At 54.2% G+C, this 20151-nt stretch overlaps 1 protein-coding gene across 6 annotated transcripts; it reads left to right on the forward strand.

Annotated features, from left to right (window-relative positions):
- Positions 1-995: 995 nt before the first annotated feature.
- On the forward strand, positions 996-15531 carry ATG16L2 (autophagy related 16 like 2). 6 transcript variants are annotated; one of them, XM_053900068.1, is made up of 19 exons: positions 999-1284; positions 1369-1608; positions 3444-3543; positions 4399-4501; positions 8297-8370; positions 8652-8903; positions 9041-9106; positions 9406-9519; positions 10659-10721; positions 11304-11412; positions 11759-11864; positions 12521-12591; positions 12870-12941; positions 13056-13176; positions 13484-13589; positions 14249-14398; positions 14635-14682; positions 14787-14888; positions 15260-15531. In XM_053900068.1, the coding sequence occupies exons 2-19, from the start codon at positions 1500-1502 to the stop codon at positions 15345-15347; spliced, it is 1854 nt and encodes a 617-aa protein (XP_053756043.1). In that variant the 5' UTR covers positions 999-1284; positions 1369-1499; the 3' UTR covers positions 15348-15531. The 6 variants fall into 6 exon arrangements, with proteins under 6 accessions (XP_053756047.1, XP_053756044.1, XP_053756043.1 ...); XM_019449733.2 differs by having other exon boundaries at positions 1372-1608; XM_053900069.1 differs by lacking the exon at positions 10659-10721 and having other exon boundaries at positions 998-1284; positions 1372-1608.
- Positions 15532-20151: the final 4620 nt, after the last annotated feature.

A 20151-nucleotide genomic window follows, 5' to 3' on the forward strand; every position in this document is an offset into this window, starting at 1 on the left:
AAAAGACCTATCACCTCCAGGGCCTGTGTGGCTCCCCAACATTGCCCAGTTTCTCTCCATCTCCTGGGGAATGGACAGGTCTGCATTTACTCATTGAGAGCAGGGCCTGCTGGGGCCTTAGAGTGTACCCAGGGGTGAGGCTGGGTCCAGTGAATCCCTCCTTTCATTCTTCACACCAGATATGTCTGCAGAGCTCTGGACAGGGATCTTGCTGGAGACAGGTTTGTTGTTGTTGTTGTTGTTGTTGTTGTTGTCTGGACAGGGATCTTGCTGGAGACAGGTTTGTTGTTGTTGTTGTTGTTGTTGTTTTTAAGTTTATGTATTTATTTTGAGAGAGAGCATGCCTGTGCAAGCAGGGGAGGGGCAGAGAGAGAGAGAGAGAATACCAAGCAGGTTCTGCACTGTCAGGCTGTTAGTCCTACGTGGGGTTTGAGCTCAAGAACCATGAGACATGACCTGAGCCAGATCAAGAGTAGGATGCTCAACCGACTGAGCCACCACGGCGACTGACAGTTTTATCACAGTTCCCTACAACCCATGATTCACTGTCAAGTGTACCTGCAAGAGACGTTGCTACTCTTCCAGAGGTCGCCCCTGGAGCGAACTGTTGAGCCCTGAGGCAGGACATTGGGCTGCTGGCCAGGTTAGCCACCCACTCCTGTGCAACCTCAAGTCAGATGCTTTTCCCTTCTGGGCGAGGGATTTGCCAGATGAAATCAGCTGCATCCTTTCACTCTCAGGGACCTCAATTTTTTCGGGGCGAAGAACTGAGCCCCTAAGCCCTGCTCTCCACAAGGGCTTTTCTGCCTCCTGTCCTTCCACGAGTTTCTGTCCCCTGGGACTTTTTATATCATGGAACCTCTGTACTTGTTCTTCCCTCTGCCTGGAATCCTTTTCGCTCTTCTGGCCAACACCTATTTCAGCCCTCAGTTCTAACTCAAATGCGGTCATTTCCCAGAGAGCATTGCCTCTTCCCTTCAGTCCCTTCCTCCTCTGTGCTGCAACTCGCCGTCACGCTGTGTGCGCCTCACGTCCGTGTCGCCTCTCCTCACAGATCTTGAGCACCTCGAGGGCAGGGTCCGAGTATGAGGGGTCTCTAGCTCAGAGGGCATCTTGTCCAGGCGGGCCGTGGGCGATCTTCCGTTACTTCTGAACTCGGTCCAGGCGCAGAGGGGTTAATGACCCGGCCCGGGAGTGTGCCCACAGGCCTGGGGGAAGCCGCCCAGAGCCCGCGACTTCCATCACCGCATATTGCCGCGGACAGCAATGGGAGCCCCGACGTAGGTGAGGATTTTTGGTGCGATCCGGGTGGTGTAGACCCTGGTGGGGGCGGCTTCCCCCCATATTAGCGTTGCTTTCTCCCCCCAGCAGACGCTCTTAGTACAATCCGGGGATTCCCCGCCGCTGCCGCCCCCTGACGTCACGGAGTCCCCCGAGGCCCCGCCCCGGTTTCGCCTGCTTCCGCGGGAGGTGCGCGCGGTGCAGGCGCGGGAGCTGCCATGGAGGGGCCCGGCGCCCCCGGTGTCCCCTGGAAACGCCACATAGTGCGGCAGCTTCGGCAGCGGGACCGCACGCAAAAGGCACTCTTCCTGGAACTGGTGCCTGCCTGTGAGTGCGCCACGGGGGGCTTGGAAGATGGCAGTGGAGGGGATGGGGCTCCGGGCGCGGACGGAGTGTTGTCTGGCTCCTCGGGCTGTCACCCGTGTGCAGCAATGCCTTCTCGCCTCCAAAGCTTCGGCCCTGCCGGACCTTCGGTCCGTTACACCTCTGCCTGGCCAGCATTCCCGCGCTTCCCAGTCCAGGTTCTGCTTAGAGCCCCTTCCTGGACGGAGCTCCCTCCTGGTGCTCCTGCCCTCCTCTCTCCTCAGGGGGCGGCCTCTCCCCAGGCTGGGCTTCCTGGGCATGGCTTCGTTAGCGAGTGTGGGTGTTTTAGGGTCTCTATGCTTCTTCCCTTTCCCGTGCGGTCCCCAGGGTACAACCCAAGTCAATTCATTTGGTCCCTGTGGCCCAGTGAAAGAATTCCAGAGTAGCTGGAGATTCTAAACTCTGAATCTCTTAGGGAGGAAGCTCAGAGTCCCAGGCTTTGCCACTGACAAGTGATCCTGGCTCAGGTTTTTGGAGCACTTCTGTGCTTAGGCAACTGAAGCCTCTAGAGAGAACTGGCTGCTGGTGAACCCAAGAAGTCATACTCTCACAGGTGTTTCTGGGGCGCTGGTCAGGAGTGGGTATGGCAGTTCAAGCCAGGATGAACAGGTGTACATTTGTGTGAGTGCCTCTGGTCATTCAAGATTGTACGTCTGGGGTGGAAAGTCCAACCACTATTCCTCCAGCTCCATCACTGGTCCTAATTTTAGCTGCTGCTTAACCATCTCCCCCCGCTCCCCCAAACTGAATTTGCTGCTTTTGTCCTGGGTGATTTCCCTGCAGCCTTCTAGGCTGCTGGTCCTCTCCCTGAGGGACGTGAGGCCAGCCTCACTTCTCCACTGCTCTGATGGACAATGGAACCATCCAACTTGAGGGAAGAGCCTCCCCTCCCTCCCCATCCTCCAGCTGCAATTTGTGTGACTCTGGAGGGCTGAGATCAGACAGTGAAGCTCTAGTCTTCTCTGTGGTCTTGGGTGGGTTATATCCTTAAACCACCAATTTCTCACCCATAAATTAGGCAAACAGCATCTTTAGAGTTGCTGGGAAGTCAGTGCAGTGCCCTGGGAGCTGGGTTGGGGTTTTGTGTAAGAATTGGCCAGTGACCTAAGTTAAATGTGACAGGCAGGGGACTGGGTGAAGGAAATTTGCTGAGGAGCCAAACCTGGGATTACCACCCCCACCCTACCCTGAAACTGGTGAGAAAGAGGAAGTGAGTGTGGTGGGGGTAGAGGGAGACATTCCAGGGTCTGTAGCAAAAACTACCAAACTCAAGGAGGTCTGCTACATAATTGTTCAAGGACTTTCTCTTCTGGCCTGGAGGAAACTTACTTACCCCAACTGTGGGAAAGACAGGACTGTTTTTTAGTGTACAAAGTAAGAGGCCCTGGAGGGGAAGTAATTTACCAAAGGCCACTAGCAGGTGGAGCTTGGTGTGTTTCATCATTCTTTGGGGCAAAGCCTTGCTCTGGGGCAAGACTGAATCAATCTCTGGCCCCTTCCTTCCCTCAGGACCCTGAGTGGGCAGTGAGGCCAGCCATATACTTCCCCAGTGGTGGTTGTCTTTCTCTGTTCTTAGGAGAGTAGGTTTCCTGGGAGGGCCTGTGGGCAGATGCTGTAAGGAAGGTCTGCCAGGGCTGAAGGTCTGGTAGAGCTACACAGACACCCCTCAGGCAAAGGGCAGCACCCAGACTGTCAGCACCTCCCTCATTCTGCATCTCTGGGTATGCAGACTCCAGGTATGCCTGGAGTCTGTTGCAAGTGTCTGTCTCTGTCCCAGGTTCACCCTCTTGCACCCCTAGATAACCGTCTCCTAGAGAAGGCTGAATTGTTGGCCCGGATCTCAGAGAAGCTGCAGCCAGAGCCAAATGATGCCACTCCTGCTACCCACCAGGGCCCCTGGTGAGTGTATGTGTATACCTGGTTATGATGAGCTGCCTGTGCCTGGGTCCTGCCCCCACTGCCTGTCCTGGGTTCATTCTCTCTGGCACCTCATTGGTCCTTAACTGCTACCCAGAGGAGGGAGGAAGTGGACTCTTGAGGCTTCTTCCAAGCCAGCTGCTTAGAATGGCCTTTCTCCACCACCCTGCTCAATCCAGCTCCGCATTTGTCTCATCTCTTCCCTTTCTACGCCCACACTCCTGCCTTTTCTCCTCTTCTCTTTTTGTCTTCTTACCCTTACCTGATGCAGACAGAAAGGGTCTTTGCTACATATTCCAAAGGGAGAGTAGGGTCTTGCTACATATTCCAAAGGGGGAATGAAGATGAGAACCAGGAATGGGCTGGGCCTCAGAGTTTGGAGGTGTTTTAAAAAAACTTAAAAAAAAAATATTTATTTACTCTTGAGGGAGAGAGACAGAGTGTGAACAGGGGAGGGACAGAGAAAGAGGGAGACACAATCCGAAGCAGGCTCCAGGCTTCGAGCTGTCAGCACAGAGCCTGATGCAGGGCTCGAACTCACGAATCACAAGATCATGAGCTGAGCTGAAGTTGTATGCTTACCTGACAGAGCCACCCAGGTGCCCCATGGGAGGTGCTTCTTGAGGAGGGTCCTGGCTAGGTAACCCAAGGCCTGGGGAAATCCCAGAGCAGAGGAGTCATGGGTAGTTCCAGTTTTTGGAGACTTGCTCTTTCTTCTGCTGGCTTTCTGGCTTCCACCCTCTGCAGGTGAAAGTTCATGGCTTTGGTTTCAGGCTTTTTGTGTGCATCCTGTGGGTGAATGGAGGGACAATGAATGCCACTCTTATTGGTTGACAGGGAGGAGGAATCGGAGCCCGATTCAGACCAAGTCCCTTCACCAACCACTCTGAGGATGAAGTGGCAAGAGGAGGAGGAGGGGCTCCGGCTGGTCTGTGGTGAGGTAGGCTGGGCAGGGGGTCTGAGAGAGAATGGGGTGGAGCCACAATCCAGGACTTTGGGTGGTCCAAGGGGTCCAGCAAACAAGGGACATTCTCCAACTCTGGTGCCAGAGTGCTCTCTAGTTTGGTTCTGGCAGCCCAGTTCGGGTCTTCAACAGCAGCTAGAGGATGTGAGGTAGAGCTCAGAGAGGAGTATGAGGAGTATGAGGCAAGGCCAGACGACCTCTGTTCCCCCTTCCAGACCGTCCTGCCTGCTCTGTTCACAGCTTGCCTCACCAACCCCAGGGTCTAGCACCTGCTGATGCACAGCACGAGTTTGCAGACCAAATGAGTAAGGTGGTCCACCTCCACATGGCAGGGTGTGCTACCTCCACCTGACACTGCTGCCCCCACCCTATGGTGTCTCTTGTCTTCTGTTTCACCACACCATCCAGGTTTCCTCTCATTTCTGTAGCAGTTACTTCTAAGCTTCCTTCTTTGTCTCCTTCCCTCCTCCCTACAGATGTGGGTGTTCCTTGGAGGTAGGGTGGGTTCACTGACTCCTGTGGCCTCAAAGACTTTCTCTGTTTGCTTATTCCCAGACTTGTCTCTAGCCTGGCCTTCTCTCATGAGCTCCACAGTCTTTGTTCAGCTGGTCTTTGGACATCACATCTAAAATTAGACTCACCATATCCCCCATAATATATGGCCAGCAGCACATTGAGAGGTGACTCCTGCAGGCATTGGGCTAAAACATTATTTCAGCTATTCGTTTACAACTTTAGAGCAGGAAACAGGCTTAGAGAAGTGGAGTCAGGATTTGAACACCCTTCCACATGAATCCACCTTCTCTGATCCCCATCCATTCTTTCAACAAAGATTTATTGACAATAGTTATATTGTCACAGGCACAGGATAAGAACAAGACCCGGCCCCATGGAGCTTCCAGTACATTGGAGGAAACTGATAGGCCATAAACACATGCCCAGTTACAGCATGCCACATTACTTGCCCAACTAGTGTGGGAATGGAGCTAGGAACCCAGTGAGAGCCTCTCCCTCAGAGCCCTGTTGTAGTTGCAACTTGACATTTGTGGCACTTTCTGGGCTGTGAGATCCCCAAGGCCTTGGGACGCCTGTGGTTTGCTTCCACTGATCCCTGGGGTCTGTCTCCACAGTCCATGCTAATGAATATTTGTGAACTAAATGATGGATGAGGTAGCCCTCCCTCCCCAACTGGCAGTCACTGGGCTGCAAACTCAGGGGGGACCTCTGGTCTCTCCCAGCGCTCCATCGTCAGCTAGTCACCAGCTCATTGATCCTACCTTCAAATCCACCAAGTCTCTGTTGGCTTGGCCCAAGTACCCTCATCCTTTCCTGGATGATCTCTCCCTTGGCACGCCCATCCATTCTCTGCACAGCGCACAGAGTGATATACTTAATAATAAAAAGATCTCCCTTAAAAAAAGACAATACACACAAACATGCTCGTTGTAAACATTTCAAGAAAACAGAAGCCCATAGAATAAAGAAGTGAAACCCCCTTCACTATCTCTCCCATTGTCAGTTTGGTATATATCCTCTAGAACCCTTTAGCCTGCCTTCCCAGTGGAGTTCTCTAGCCCCCTGTTGCATTTCCTGCCACTCTCCAATCTCTGACCTTATGGTCCCCTTTGTCTGGGACACTTTCACAAATGTCTTGCCCTTAGCACTCTCTCCCTGGCACTTCCTCAGACTCACACCAGTGTGTGTTCCCACTGGATATGCCAGGGGATGGGGAGCGGCTTTTTCTGTAATTCTTAGTACTGTTTCACATATCACAACAAGCATTAATCATTATTTTAACTTTTTTGGGGAAGTAATTATAGATTCATGGGAAGTAGCAAAGACTGGCTACATCTTGTGTAACTATAGTACACACAATGAGGAAACTGATATTGGTATGAAATGTACATATATTTCTTTGTCATGTTGTTCCCTATGTGGATTTGTGCAAGATACAGCCTAATTTAATGACCACAAAGATCTCTGTCTTGCTATCCTTTTTGAGTTTTTCACAACTCAACCCTCTCCCCCAACCATCCCTAGCCTGTCAACCACTAATCTGTTTTCCATCTGTATTATTTGGATTTTGAAAAGCATCCCCAAAATATTGAATAACAAAGCATTAATGAAAGTAAAATGACAGGTGAGGAAGCAGAAGTGGAGGTCAGACTGCTCAGTGCTGAAAGGAATTACAAACGTTAGAAATTGGGCCAGCTAGGAAAGTAGGCACATGCAGGACCACTCATTTAGGAAGATGTGTCAGTGCAGGTGAGTAGCACTAACCTTGTTCTTCAATTCATCCCTCACCAGGCCCATGTGAGAAAGAACACAGGAACAGGTTAGCAACCAGGGCCCCAGCCTCAGTTATTTCCTATGTTCCTCGTGTCACCTAGTAGGAACTGCTCCGCCTGAGGTCCGTCTTTCCCACTGACCCCTCAGCTCTAAAAAGTGGAACTTGAGCTGGGCGCCTGGGTGGCTCAGTTGGTTGAGCATCTGACTTCTGCTCAGGTCATGATCTCATGATTTGTGAGGTTGAGCCCCACATCAGGCTCACTGCTGTCAGCACAGAGCCTACTTTGGATCCTCTGTCTGCCCCCCCCCCCACCCCTCCCCCACTCATTCTCTCTCTCTCTCTCTCTCTCTCTTTCTCTCTCTGTCTCTCTCTCAAATACATATTTAAGGGGCACCTGGGTGGCTCAGTCGGTTAAGCGTCCAACTTTGGCTCAGGTCATGATCTCGCAATTTGTGGGTTTGAGCCCTGCGTTGGGCTCTGTGTTGACAGCTCAGAGCGTGGAGCCTGCTTCAGATTCTGTGTCTCCCTCTCTCTCTGCTTCTGTCTCTCTCTCTCTCTCAAAAATAAATAAATATTAAAAAAATAAATATTAAAAAAAAAGTGGGACTTGAGCTTTGTCTGTGGCTTTCCAGCTCTTGCTTGAAGGACTGTTTTGAATGAGGCAGGGGTATGGATGAGGTAACCCTCACCCCCACTCTTGGGCTGGGGGCAGCTCCAGCATTCAGTCTGGGCTCCGTGCTCCCAGAGTCTATTCTTGTTCTTGCCTTTGTGCCTCTGCTTAGGGCTCCTTGTTGCTCTCAGGGATCTATGTTGGGTAGGTCAGGGGTTAGAGAAGTGGGAAACAGAGCCCACATCCCTGGAGCCTTTTCTGTAGATCTGTCCTGTACTTGGAGCATAATGTTAGGTGGCCTGGGTTCACCCATCAGCTCTGCCGCTTAGCTGTGTAATTTTGTCAAGATCCTAAACCTCTCTGCGCCAATGTCCTCTTCTGTAATGTGGGGAAAGTGGCAGGACCTGGTGTGGTTATGGTGATTAAGAGAGTTAATACATATATAGTACTCAGAACAAGGCATGACACACGTGCCATATAAACGTTTACTATTACCTGAAATATTACTCCTAATATTACCCTGTGAGGTAAGCACTATCATTCCCATTTTACAGGTGAGGAAACAGTAGGTTCAGAGAGGTTAAATGACTACCCCGGGGTCACACAGAAAATAAGTGGCACTGCCAGGACTGAAACTCAGGTGAAACTCCAGAGCCTAAAGGCCCTTCCATTGTTCCACAAAAGCAGTAGGGCGTTCCTGTGCAGGATCCTAAACGTATCTGAGCCTCTGCTTTCTTTTCAGTTAGGGGGCGGGTGGGTAGAGTAGCAGAGTCTGTCCCATCAGCCTCCACTGGGGGAGGTGCTGGGGGCACGTTGGGAGCCCTGCAGAGGCGCCCACGCCCACCCAACTGCGGGCCCCGACCACCCCCAGATGGCCTACCAGGTGGTGGAGAAGAGGGCAGCCCTGGGCGCCCTGGAGTCGACGCTGGAGGAGCGGCAGAGCAGGTGAGGCGCCGCCAGGGCGAGGGGGACCGCGCCCATCTCTGGGTGGCTCGGGGCCATCTCTGCCCGGGGACGGGGTGACCCTGCGTGTCTCCAGCACGGCCCGAGGGCTTTCCCCACGTATTGGGCTCTGCGGCCCCGAACGGCAGGCCTGAGTGGGAGACGTGATTGGAGTCTTGACTTTGCTCCCAGCCTGACCGCGTGACATGGGCAAGTCCGTCCGCCTCTGAGACCCGCTCCCACTGGGCGATGACGGAGAGTCTCTCCCTTACCCCCTCCTCCAGGCTGGCGGCTCTGGAGGCCCGCGTGGCGCAGCTGCAGGAGGCGCGGGCGCAGCAGACCCGGCACCTGGACGTGCAGCGGGCGCTGAACGTAGCGCAGCGGGCGGCGTACGAGGGGCTCCGCGCGCAAGCCGGGCTCCAGGAGGCGGCCCTGCGTAGGCACGAGGAGGAGGCACGTGACCTGCTGGAGTGGCTCGTGCAGCGCAAGGCGCGCGCTGCCGCCGAGCGCAACCTGCGCAATGAGCGCCACGAGAGGTGAGCGCGCCGGGCCCCGCCCCTCGGAGACTCGAGCGTCGTGCTCCTTTGGGGGCGGGCACGGTCCGAGCTTCACTGCCCCGCCTCGTGGCGCGTCAGGGCGGGATCCGGCTCTCGGGACGCTTTTCTTCCCACAGGGCCAAGCAGGCGCGGATGTCCCTGGAGCTAAAGAAGGCTGCCAAGCGGACAGTGAGCATCAGCGAGTAAGAGTCGGGGTGCGCCAGGTCCTGCCCGCCGAGGGTTTGCAGCCCGCTCTTCCCCGCGTGCTCTAAAGCGCTCTTTTCTCTGACTTCTGCCTGCAATTCTACCCTGTCCCCCACGTGTCCGCAAGAGGCTCCCACCTAGACTGAGCGCACAGGACACGTGCAGACTCGTGTGGTCTGAGAAGCCCAAACGCCTGCCCGCACAGACTGCTTTCAGTGTTGGGCGCCGGGGCGGGGCGGGGGGCGGGTCAGGGAGGGGCTGGTCCCTTGGCCTTACTGAGTTTCACCCCCTCTCCCAGGAGTCCAAAGACTGTAGGTGATGGGATCAGAGAGATGGCTGAGACTGTGACCCTGGCTGCTGAGCCCCTATCCCTGGAGACTGAGGCTGGTGAGAAGTGGAAGAGGCCCTTCAGGTGAGGACTGTCCCAGAGCTCTGAGCCGGGCCCCACTCTGGAGTGTCTTCTAGGGCCTTGGGGCCACCTCTTGGGCTGAGAGGGGCTTGGGGAGACGCCGCAGTGTGTAGGCATAGGTGTATAAGCACATGTACTCACATGGACGTGAGAGCACATGTGTGTACACACCTGGGGGAGCATATTGGAGTACGTGTGAACATGTGAGCATGTATAGGTGTGAGCTCATGTGGACTGCTGAAGCCCACAGATTGGGGCTTCAGTCCGTGAGGGCCCCTCCCCTCAGTCTCCCCCATTTGTCTCCATTTATCTGTCATTGAAACTGCCTCCCCCCCCCCCCCCCCCCCCGGCACCCATCCTTGCTCCATTCCCCAGCCTGAAGGCTTCTCTTTCAGCCCTTCCTTGCAGATCACTGGTGTCCATGCCTGGGGGCAGTGAAAGAACTTTGGGGAGGAGCTTGAAATGCTGGTCCTGAAAGTTCTTGGCAGCCTTTGTGGGCCAAGTCATCCCAGGACACACCCTCTTCTGGGCATTATTTTTAATGTTTGTTTGTTTTTAATTTTTGAGAGAGAGCGGGCACTAGCAGGGGAGGGGCAAAAAGAGAGAAGGAGCCAGAGGATCAAGAGCAGGCTCTGTGTTGACAGCAGTGAGCCCCTGTGGGGCTCGAACTCACAAACTGTGAGATCATGACCTGAGGCGAAGTCAGATGCTCAACGGAGTGAGCCACCCAGGTGCCCCTCTTGTGGGCATTTTTGAGGTCACTCAGCAAGCTTAGGTTTTACCACCCCCGGTAACTCCAGCCTTGTGGTATCCCAGCCTCAGGGTACCTTCACCCTTTCCCCCGTAGGCCCCAGCTCAGCCTTCCCAGAACTTTTTGTGGGGGGGGCATTTGGGTGGTGAGGCAGTTCTTACCATCATGGTGGAAACTTTGGGAGACTTCATTGCCACATCCCTCCCTGCCTCCACCTTCCTGGGACTGCTCCGGGTCATCGTATTCTCCTGGTCTCGGAGGAACCAAGTTCTTGTCCCAGGCTCGAGTGGCTGTGTGCCTCAGGGTCCCCAGCAGAGTGCAGGGATGAATGGCTGCTGTCTGCACACTCACTGGCCAGTCCCTTAGTATATCTCTTTCGATTCTACCCCAGGTCTGCCTCCGCCACCTCCTTGACGCTCTCCCGCTGTGTGGATGTGGTGAAGGGGCTTCTGGAGTAAGTGTGTGTGTGTGTGTGTGTGTGTGTGTGTGTGTGTGTGTGTGAGTGAGTGAAGGGGTTGGGCCCCTTAGAGGCCTGTGTCAGGCTTCTGGCGTCCAGGCTTGGTCTGTGTATGTGCCTCAGTCTGTCTGTCCGTGTGTTGTCCAGCTGTCTGTGTGAGTCTCTGCTGCCTCTCCCTGAGCTCATTCCAGGCCCTGCCTGGCTGTCCTCCACGCTTTGTCCCTCATCCGTGGTCCATGGACCAAGATCTGTAGTCTGAGCCTGGATGGGAACTATCACTCAGGAAAAGGCTCAGATGTGTCAGGACTTGTTCTGAGTTCCAGAGCCAAGTGGTAGCAAGGCTAAGACTGAAACCCCAGCCCTGAGGTTCCTCTGCATCCATCAACTCTACTCTCTGCCCTTCTCATTTCCACACTGACCCCTGGGGTCAGAGACTGTGTTGGGAACAAGCTCGCTGCACCTCTGGGCCATGTTTTGCCACCATTCGTGTTTGCTTCCTATTGCTGTTGCCTCAGGAGTATGAGGCTCCCGTGTCAGAAGGCCTTGCCAATGCCTTCCTGACACCTGCCCCCCACCCAGTTTCAAGAAGAGGAGAGGCCACTCTGTTGGAGGAGCTCCTGAACAGCGATACCAGAGCATCCCTGTATGCGTGGCCGTCCAGCCTCCTACCCAGGTTCAGGATGTGCTGGTAAGGGAGGAGCTGGGCCACATGCACGGGGTGCTGACATAGAGAGTGTAGGTTCCAGGGGTCATCCAGGGAGGCCAGGGAAGCAAGGCTGGGCACCTCACCAGGAGCACAAGCTTTCTTCCCCCAGCCTGTAGTAGAAGTCTCTCAGCATTTTATAATGGGGCATGGACTGGAGAGGGAGAGCAGGAGGCCAGGCAGGGGAGTATGAGGATGTGTAGCGGGAGGCTGCTGCAGGGCTGATGAGACCCGGTGTGTGCGTGTGTGCGTGTGAGAGGGACCCTGTGAGCCTGTGCCAAGAGGTACGTAGGGTGAGGACCAGGGCCACCACTGTCTCTTTTTCCCATAGAATGCCCACCTCTCCGAGGTCAATGCTGTTTGTTTTGGCCCCAATAGCAGCCTCCTGGCCACTGGAGGGGCTGACCGCTTCATCCATCTCTGGAACGTTGTGGGAGGTGAGGGTTCCTCCCCTGTGGGCCAACCTAGTGCTTTCTCTCCAGACCCCACCCTCAACTTGCTCCTTGGTGGGCAAAGGTCTTGGATCTGTTTGTGTTTCCTCACATGTAACATTCTTAAGAGCAGTGGCCAAATGGCCCCTTGGCAAGAGTTCTGGGCCAAGCCTCCCAGCTCTTGGGGTCCAGGCCTGCAGGATGGGGAGGGCTGAGCTCAGATGGTCCCTATTTGGGGAGGTGGGGGGTCCCTTATCCTTAGGTCCTGTAGGGGCCCTTGAAGAGCCGGTCCCTGGGGCCCACCAGTGGCCTCCTCTTCTGGTATCACTTGAGCTCTTAGAACTCAGGAGATGAGTGTTGGCTGTTTACCCTGTGCTTGTAGAGGCGGGTGTGTTGAGGAGTCACAGTTAGCTCCTGGAGACTTCCTAGAGAAAGTCTTGGCCCTGGCTTGCCGTGTGACCTAGGGACAGTGCCTTGTCTGTGGTCCTCTGTAGCCCTGCTGTTCCCTGGAGCCCCCTGCTGGTAATTTGGGGGAGATGCAGTCTCCAGCCCAGGTCCCCAGAGTTTTGTTCTCTAACTTGGGAGAGACTGATCTTCCCAGCTCCTCCCTTTTCATGAGGTTAGTGACCCCACTTCACCTGTCCTTTTCCCGGTCCCCCTAGGTCGTCTGGAGGCCAACCAGACCCTTGAAGGAGCTGGTGGCAGCATCACCAGCGTGGACTTTGACCCTTCGGTGAGGGACCTTTGCCTCAGTGGCATGGAATGCCTGTTGTGTGTGCCCCCCTTCCCATCTCCACACTGAGCAGGTGGGGGCTCTGGGACATAAGGGAACATCATGGATGTCCCAGAACCAGTCCTGGCTGCTACACAAATCTTCCCTGGGCCTGGAAGCTACTCTGCCTGCCTGGGTGACCTGGGCTGTGGGAAGCTCTGAGGCTATCTGGCTTGAGGGATTTTACTTCTGTCAGGGCCCAAGTTCAGGGCCTTTCCCTTCCCCTTCCATCTCTCCAGGGCTCCCAGATATTGGCAGCTACTTACAATCAGGCTGCCCAGCTCTGGAAGGTCGGGGAGGCACAGTCCAAGGTAAGGCGTGACTGAGGAAGCAACCTGGGGTTCAGGGGTCATACCTTGGACCCCGAGGGAGGTGTTATGGAGTCTTGGCCATCCCCTTGATCCATACCTGGGATGTGGGGGCAGGAGACACTGTCTGGACACACAGACAAGGTGACGGCTGCCAAATTCAAGCTAACAAGGCACCAGGCGGTGACTGGGAGCCGAGACCGGACAGTGAAGGAGTGGGACCTCGGCCGCGCCTACTGTGAGGTCCAGCCCTTTCCTCTCCCTCCCTACCTGCTGGCACCCCCAGGCCGGGTCAAGAATACTTCAGCCTGTTCTCTGGGAGTGGCTCCAAGATTCACGGGCATTTGGGGTGAAACCTCCCAAGGCCTGTCCTTCTCTATCGCCCATCAGTGCTTTTTTTTCTGCCTGGTTTCTTGGTGACTTCAGGCTTTGGGCTGGGAAGCAGAGGATCTGGGTTCTAATTTGGGGAGGATACTACCTCTCTGGGGCTTCTGGGCTTCCAACAACCCTTTTCTGAGGCTAGGGCTCTAATCCTTGGTCCCCAGGCTCCAGGACCATCAATGTCCTTTCGTACTGTAATGATGTGGTGTGTGGGGACCATGTAATCATTAGTGGCCACAATGACCAGAAGATCCGGTTCTGGGACAGCAGGTGATGGGCATGGGCTGTGGGTGGTCGAGGCATGGGACAGGCATCTTGTGTTCTCTTTCCTTTCTTTGGACATGGAGCCATGGAGGCTGTGGTGGCCTGTCTGTGCTGGGTTTGGCCCCTTGAAAGCTCCACTGCCCCTGGGGACCTGTGCCACCGTTTTAGTGACTCTTGGTCCGACTGCTGGACTCTGCCTGGGCCTTGCCAACCAAGCCCCCTTTCCACTTAGTTACCGCTTTTTAATCAAAGGGAACAAAAGTTTTCGTTGTTTTTTAAATCTGAGAGCTCAACACTGGGCTTGGATGGTTTATAAAAGCCAGTGCTGGAGCCAGTGCCAGGCATGCCTGAAGCTCCTCCTTCCTGGTGTATGGTGACTGCCGCGTGAACCCCCTTGCTCTCTTTCACACAATTAAAGGCAACTCTCATGGTTTTCCCTCCAGTACTTATTTTAGTGACCCAGGGGTTTCGAGGCCCCCAGCTTTGAGTCAAAGGCTGCCTAAGATTTTGTTGGAGGGGCTGGCTGCAGTGGGAGAAGGGAGATTAGTCAGTGTCAGCCCTGGCCCCCAGTGATATGACAATGGGGCACTTCTGGACTCTGTTAACCTGCAAGGAGTGGCCTGGGTGGGCTGCTTCTCATCCATGCTTTTGTCTTTGCTCCTTAGGGGCCCCTGCTGCACCCAGGTCATTCCTGTGCAGGGTCGGGTCACCTCCCTGAACCTCAGCCATGACCAGTTGCATCTGCTTAGCTGTTCCCGAGATAACACACTTAAGGTCATTGACCTTCGTGTCAGCAATATCCGCCAAGTATTCAGGTACCTGCCTCGTGCCCATGGACACTGTGGCTTGGGCTGGGGCAGCTGGGTCTCTCAGCCCTTGTTAAGGGTCCTTCTGGACCTGTCAGCGGGGGACCCTTCCTGGAGGGCCTTCTGGACCAGGGCCCGCTGAGGTGCCCAAGCCCTTGATGGACAGAGGAAGCTCTTGAAGCTCCTGGCCAAGGGCAGGGATTGGCAGCCACATTCGTTCTAACCCTGATCTTGTCTGTCTTTAGGGCTGATGGCTTCAAGTGCGGTTCTGACTGGACCAAAGCCGTGTTCAGGTATGTCTGTGAGCACATGCCTGTGCCAGAGTGTGCCCCATCTGATCACGTCTGTCAGTGTCTGTGTCATTACCTCTGATCATCTCTTGCTTGTTCTGCTGCAGTCCAGATAGAAGCTACGCACTGGCAGGTTCCTGGGATGGAGCCCTTTATGTCTGGGATGTGGACACTGGGAAGCTGGAGGGCAGTCTACGGGGACCCCACTGGTGAGCATAGCTACCACCTGCCCAGGGCCAGTGCCATCCTGGCCCCACTGCTGCTAAGCCAGTGACAGGTTCTGACATGTTTGGGACCCTGGAGGCCCTAGTCCTTGTCCCACACTTTCCACCCCCCAGAGCCCTTCTTGTTCACAAGGTGCTTTCCCATGTGCACGTGGGTCCATCTTCACCACAGCCCCGTGAGCCCACTTTATAGGTGAGGCAGCAGGCTCAGAGGGAGCCTCAAGCTGCCGGCATCCCATAATGAGGAGCGGAGCCCAGCCTGCAGGCCTGGCTCCTGATGCCTCCCTGAAGCCTGCCTCCCCTCTCCTCTCCTCCCCTCCCCTCCCCTCCCCTCCCCTCCCCTCTCCTCTCCTCAGCACTGCTGTCAACGCCGTGGCCTGGTGCTACTCTGGGAGCCACGTGGTGAGCGTGGACCAGGCCAGGAAGGTTGTGCTCTGGCACTAGTGCCATGACTCCTGCCTGGGCTGGAGCTCTAGTCTAAAGCCCGAAGCCAGAGGACAGCTTCCTGCTGCTCACAGGGCTCCAGAACCAGTGGGGGTGGGGATAGGGTGGAGGTGGCGGTGGCCTTAGGGCATTTAGTGGTGAATAAGGCCTGGCAGGACCTGGCCTGTCTGTTGAAAAACAAAGTGTGTGTTTGGCGGGGGGGGGGGGGGGGGGGGGGGGGGGGGGAGGCGGGTTAGTTTTGTTTGTTTGTTTGTTTGTTTGTTTGTTTGTTTGAAATCTCTGACTTCTTTCGCTGACAAAAGTGAAAAAAAATTGCATCTAAACTGGTGTCTGCTTGCCTTTTTGCAGCATTCAGGTAGCAGAGAGATCTTTGGGCTGGTGGCTCCAGGACACCTGTGCTTGGCTCCCTTTCCTCCTCCTGCACAGAGCTGGGGCAGAGCCAGTCTGGCCTCAGTGCTGTTCATGTCTGAGGAGAAGGCATGAAGAAAGGCTCAGAGGCGACAAAGGGCAGTGGCTCTTGGAGCCATGGAAATTTCACCCTTGGTCCAGGCTGGTCCAGAGGCCAAGCCAATACCTTGGGTCCTCCTGCTTCAGGAGGGTAGACTGAGCTGTGGAGGGGCCATGGGAGTTTGGGGAAGGGAGCAGGGGAAGCAGCCCAGAGGGGCTCTGGTGGAAAGGGTTCTAATAAACCAGAGAGTGAGGTCAGGTACTTAGTACACCAGGCCTGCCTTTAGATGGGGGTGTGTTCTTGCTCCAGAGGCAGAACCCTGAGTGAATGGGGAATAGCGTGGGTATGTCTGTGTCTTGGGGAGGGCCCCCATGGGCTGGGCCTGGGTTGGGGCTTGTCGGCATGACAAGCCTCTGTGGTACTTGGCAGACCTGACAGGGCAGAACCTGCGCACCCCAGTTCCTTTGTCAACTTCAGGTATGGAGGAGTCATCAGCAGGACAGCCATTGCCAGTCACAAGGCAGTCACAGGAAGAGACCTCCATCCCTGAGTGATTGGAGCCTTACTTTTGGGATTCTGCCCATCTGAGATTCAAAGCCTTCAATCCAGAATTATCGGTTTTCTCCTTTATCACCGTAGAAAGTCTCCCTTGGGGGGACTTTGCCATTTCCAGAATTTGGAAACCATTCCCAGGATGAACAGCAGATTGTTGAGAGCCTGAACTCCACAGCCAGGCTGTCTGCGTTTGAATCTCAGCCCACTATTTAGTAGAGTGGTTTTGAGCAGGTTCCTTAATAACTTTGTGCCTTAGTTTCCTCCTCTGTGAAATGGTACGCACCTCAGAGGTTGTTAGAAAGACTCAATGTGTTGGTTATCTGTGAAGCTCCTGGCACGTGCCAAAGGCTGAGTGTTGATTGAATACCCAGTCTACACTCTGCTGACTCTCAGCTCACTCACTGCTCTTGGCCCAGCTGTCCCCTGAGCTCTGGGTGACATACCCACCTGCCTCCTGGACATCTCTCCCCCTGACATAAGCGTCTCTTCCCCTCACATCCCACATCCTCTGGCACCAAGGCCTGGAGCCTCTAACCTGGCTGCAATGCAGGCCACCTTCTCCTAGGCTTGTCTCTCCTCCCAGAACCCTCTTTGCCAAGGCCGGAGTTACTTTCTAAGATGGCATGGTCACAGGTACAACCCTCTAAAGTTCCCAGGCTGCCTTCAGAGAAGCTTGACATTAAATTCAAAGACCTTAGGAGCCAGCCCGTCGACCTCAGCTGCATCTTCATTTCCTTGCTACTCTGTTTTACACATGGACTTTCCCTCTGCCCAGAATGTTCTTCCCTCCCACCCCAGTTCAATTTGTCTTTCGGATCTTCTGAGAGCCTTTGCTCATTTACCAGGCTGGCCAGGGGATGCCTCCATTCTTGTGTTCATTGGTGTCTCCTTCCCTCGGGAGCTCTTGGAAGACGCCAGGATGGGAACAGAGTATTCCTTGGGATTAGACCTGGCACAGAGAGGGTCTGAGAAGTGTCTATTAAATGGCTAAACTCTCTTACTCAAGGACTCAGTAAATTTAACAGTTGATGCTGGGAGTGTAGTATTATTCCAGCCTGACTCCTGAAGGCCTCATCCTGTCCCAGCTCTCTTGTCCTGGCTTCTAGTGGCCACCAGGAGTCACCAGCTGCTTACTGTCTGCCGGGCCATTCTCCAGTCTCCTGGGATTCGTGGCTGGAAAGACCAGTGCCTCCAGTAACCACCATTACTTACGTGCTCATGTGTCAGGCACAGTGCTCTGCACTTTTCATGCAGTAGTTTATTCCTCCCAACCTCCTGGTGGGGTATCTCTCATAGGTGATAAAATTGACACTCCGGTATTATGTGAGGTCATACAGCTGGCACAGCTGTATGTGACATATGTACATGTATGTTTTAACAAAATAACATTTTGAGAATCTGGGCTTCCATTTACGCAAGATCAGGGCATCTTCCCCCTGCTCCCCAGTGCCCGAGGGGTATGTGCTCTGCCCCCACCATTGGTGGGGGATTCTAGCTTTGTGTATCCTAAATCCCTCCCTGTATCCTCTCTTCTGTTTTCCATCTGGGCCCTGGCCACCTATGCCTGAGTCTGGAGGGTCAGTGTCCCTTGAAGTGAGGGACATGCAGCCCCCAAAAGTGAAGTGAACTTGAATCCTGGGAGGCCATTACTGGCTACACCATTTGGGGGCTGGTACCTCACAGGACTGCAGTGAAGGCTACTTAGATAATCCAGAAAAGGTGCTCAGAGATGACAACTCCACTCTAGGGCCAGCAACCCCTCTGCTCCCTGTAAACCTTTCCTTCTTTGTGGGGCCACTCTGATAGCACCCTTGGAGTGCTCACCCCAGGGAGCACATGTGTACCTCAGCTTACTTGGAATGCTTCTGGAGGAGCCAGTCTGGAAGGCCAGCCACAGGCCAAGGAGGTGGGCGTAGCTGGCAAAGACCGAGCACGGGAAGAGCTCAGAGGAAAGTGGTTGGGAAGGTTGTACTTCCATCCAGTCTTTGAAGTCTCTGGTGGGGATAGAATCCAGGAGCTAAAAGCCTCTCTAGGCCTTTAGTATCCTCCAGCTCTCCAGTCTGCATACCTTGCAGGTTTTCAGTACTTGGGCTGCATGCCTGAGTTGGGGTCTCTAATATCAAAACTGGAATACCCTTTCTCTTGCTGTGCACATGGGTTGAGGCCCAGAGAGGGGCCAGGGTCTTGTGCAGGGTCATAGCAGAGCTGGGGTAAGGACTCAGCTGATTCCTCTTTTCTGAAAATTACCCTCAGGTTCTGCAGAGAGGAGCTGGCCTGGTCTTTGGATACCCAGTTCTAGGTTCTGCTCTGAGTGGTCTTTCTGAAAGACCTTGGGCAAATCGCAGTGTCTTCCAGGGGAAGGATTTTCCCCATCTGTGAGACTTCCTGCCCCGCAGCTCTGGGCCTCACAAAAGATAACACAGCTCATCCCCGGGGGGGGGGCGGCAGGGGGGGTTCTGTAAGCCTGCCCTGTCCAATCTCAGGCCTCAGTGAGCCTGAGACTAGACAGCAGCTCCTGCTGCCTCTCGGTCATCTCCCTAGAAGACACACCTCAGCTGGAGTCTGCTGTTCCTGACTCTCCCCTACCAGATGTGAGCCCCCTGGTGACAGAGATGAGATCAGAGTCACTTATGTCTCCAGTAGACAGAACAAGACCTGGGGTGGTCAGTTTGCTGACTGGACAAATAGGAATTGAACAGAGGTGGTCTTGGCCCTTAGAAAGTTTTCTGGAAGCATCTTGGTGGCACCAGGTATGGACCCACCTGTGAGAGTTGGCATACCATGTCTGGGTACAGGCTTGTTCCCTTTCTCTGGACACACATCTGGTCAAAAATATTTTCATTTTATCTGCTCAGTATTTTTGTTGATCCTCCTGGATCTTAAGCAGTTCGTATTGCCTTCTCATTCCTACTTTACAGATGAGGAAAGCAAGGACTAGAAAGGTGAAGAGATGAGCCTAAGGCCACAGCTAATCGAGGTGGCCAGGGACCTGAATATGGGCATTCTGACCAGGATCTCCCTGTGCCCCTCACAGGACCAAGGGCGTGACGAGAACAAGAAGGCTGCTTAGGTGTTTAGCACACAGTGTGGAAAGGGTGTGAACCCTATTTGTGGGTCCATCTGTTTTTTCAGGATTACACTCTGGGAAAATATTCCCAGACTAGAGAGCTCTCAGAAACAGACATGAGAGAAGTACTTCATTTGTTGTTTTGGCCAACGGGACCAGGGGAAAATGGTCCAGGAACAGGATGCTCTTTGGCATTCACAGGGTTCTTGGATCAACAGTGACAGAGCAAACAGGGAGAGTCTAGGAGGAAACTTAATTCTGGTTGTGTCAGGTTGCAGGATTTCAGGACAAATTATAATTCTCCCCCTTCTAAACTAAAATTTCTAGAACTTGGTTGTGTTTTTGTCATAAAAACCTCTTTGTAATGAGCAAAATAAACGCAAAGATTCCAAGCAGCTAGATTTTGTTGTAAAGCTACTCAGTTTAGTTAATCAGGCAGTAATTGGCTCCATAACTGAGGGCTGTGGCTGGACCCCAGGCAGCAAGGGAATAGTGCAGCCCAGGATGTGATTATAGCCCAGAGGAGGGTTTGCTTTCTCTCAGTGGACAGTCCAATGGCTTGAATTTTCTTTTTAGTTTCTGGCCATCCGGAGAAGTCTGTGTGCTCGGTTCTCAAATACTGTGACCTTTTTGTTTGGTGTTTTCATTGTGTCTAGAAACTGAACTCATCTAGCACGAAGTGTTGGATAAGCCCTTAGAAATCATCCCGCTCCTTTCAAGGCTGGGGATGCAGC

This window comes from Panthera pardus, unplaced genomic scaffold (assembly GCF_024362965.1).
Source record: "Panthera pardus isolate Hobbes unplaced genomic scaffold, ASM2436296v1 HiC_scaffold_12, whole genome shotgun sequence".
In the NCBI taxonomy this organism is placed as follows: Eukaryota; Metazoa; Chordata; class Mammalia; order Carnivora; family Felidae; genus Panthera; species Panthera pardus.

Excerpts from the sequence above, each read along its gene's own strand:
- ATG16L2 (XM_053900068.1), top strand. The coding sequence starts at position 1,500 with ATGGAGGGGCCCGGCGCCCCCGGTGTCCCCTGGAAACGCCACATAGTG. Across the intron at positions 14,399-14,634 it reads AATATCCGCCAAGTATTCAG|GGCTGATGGCTTCAAGTGCG; the intron begins GTACCTGCCTCG and ends GTCTGTCTTTAG. Across the intron at positions 14,889-15,259 it reads AGTCTACGGGGACCCCACTG|CACTGCTGTCAACGCCGTGG; the intron begins GTGAGCATAGCT and ends TCCTCTCCTCAG.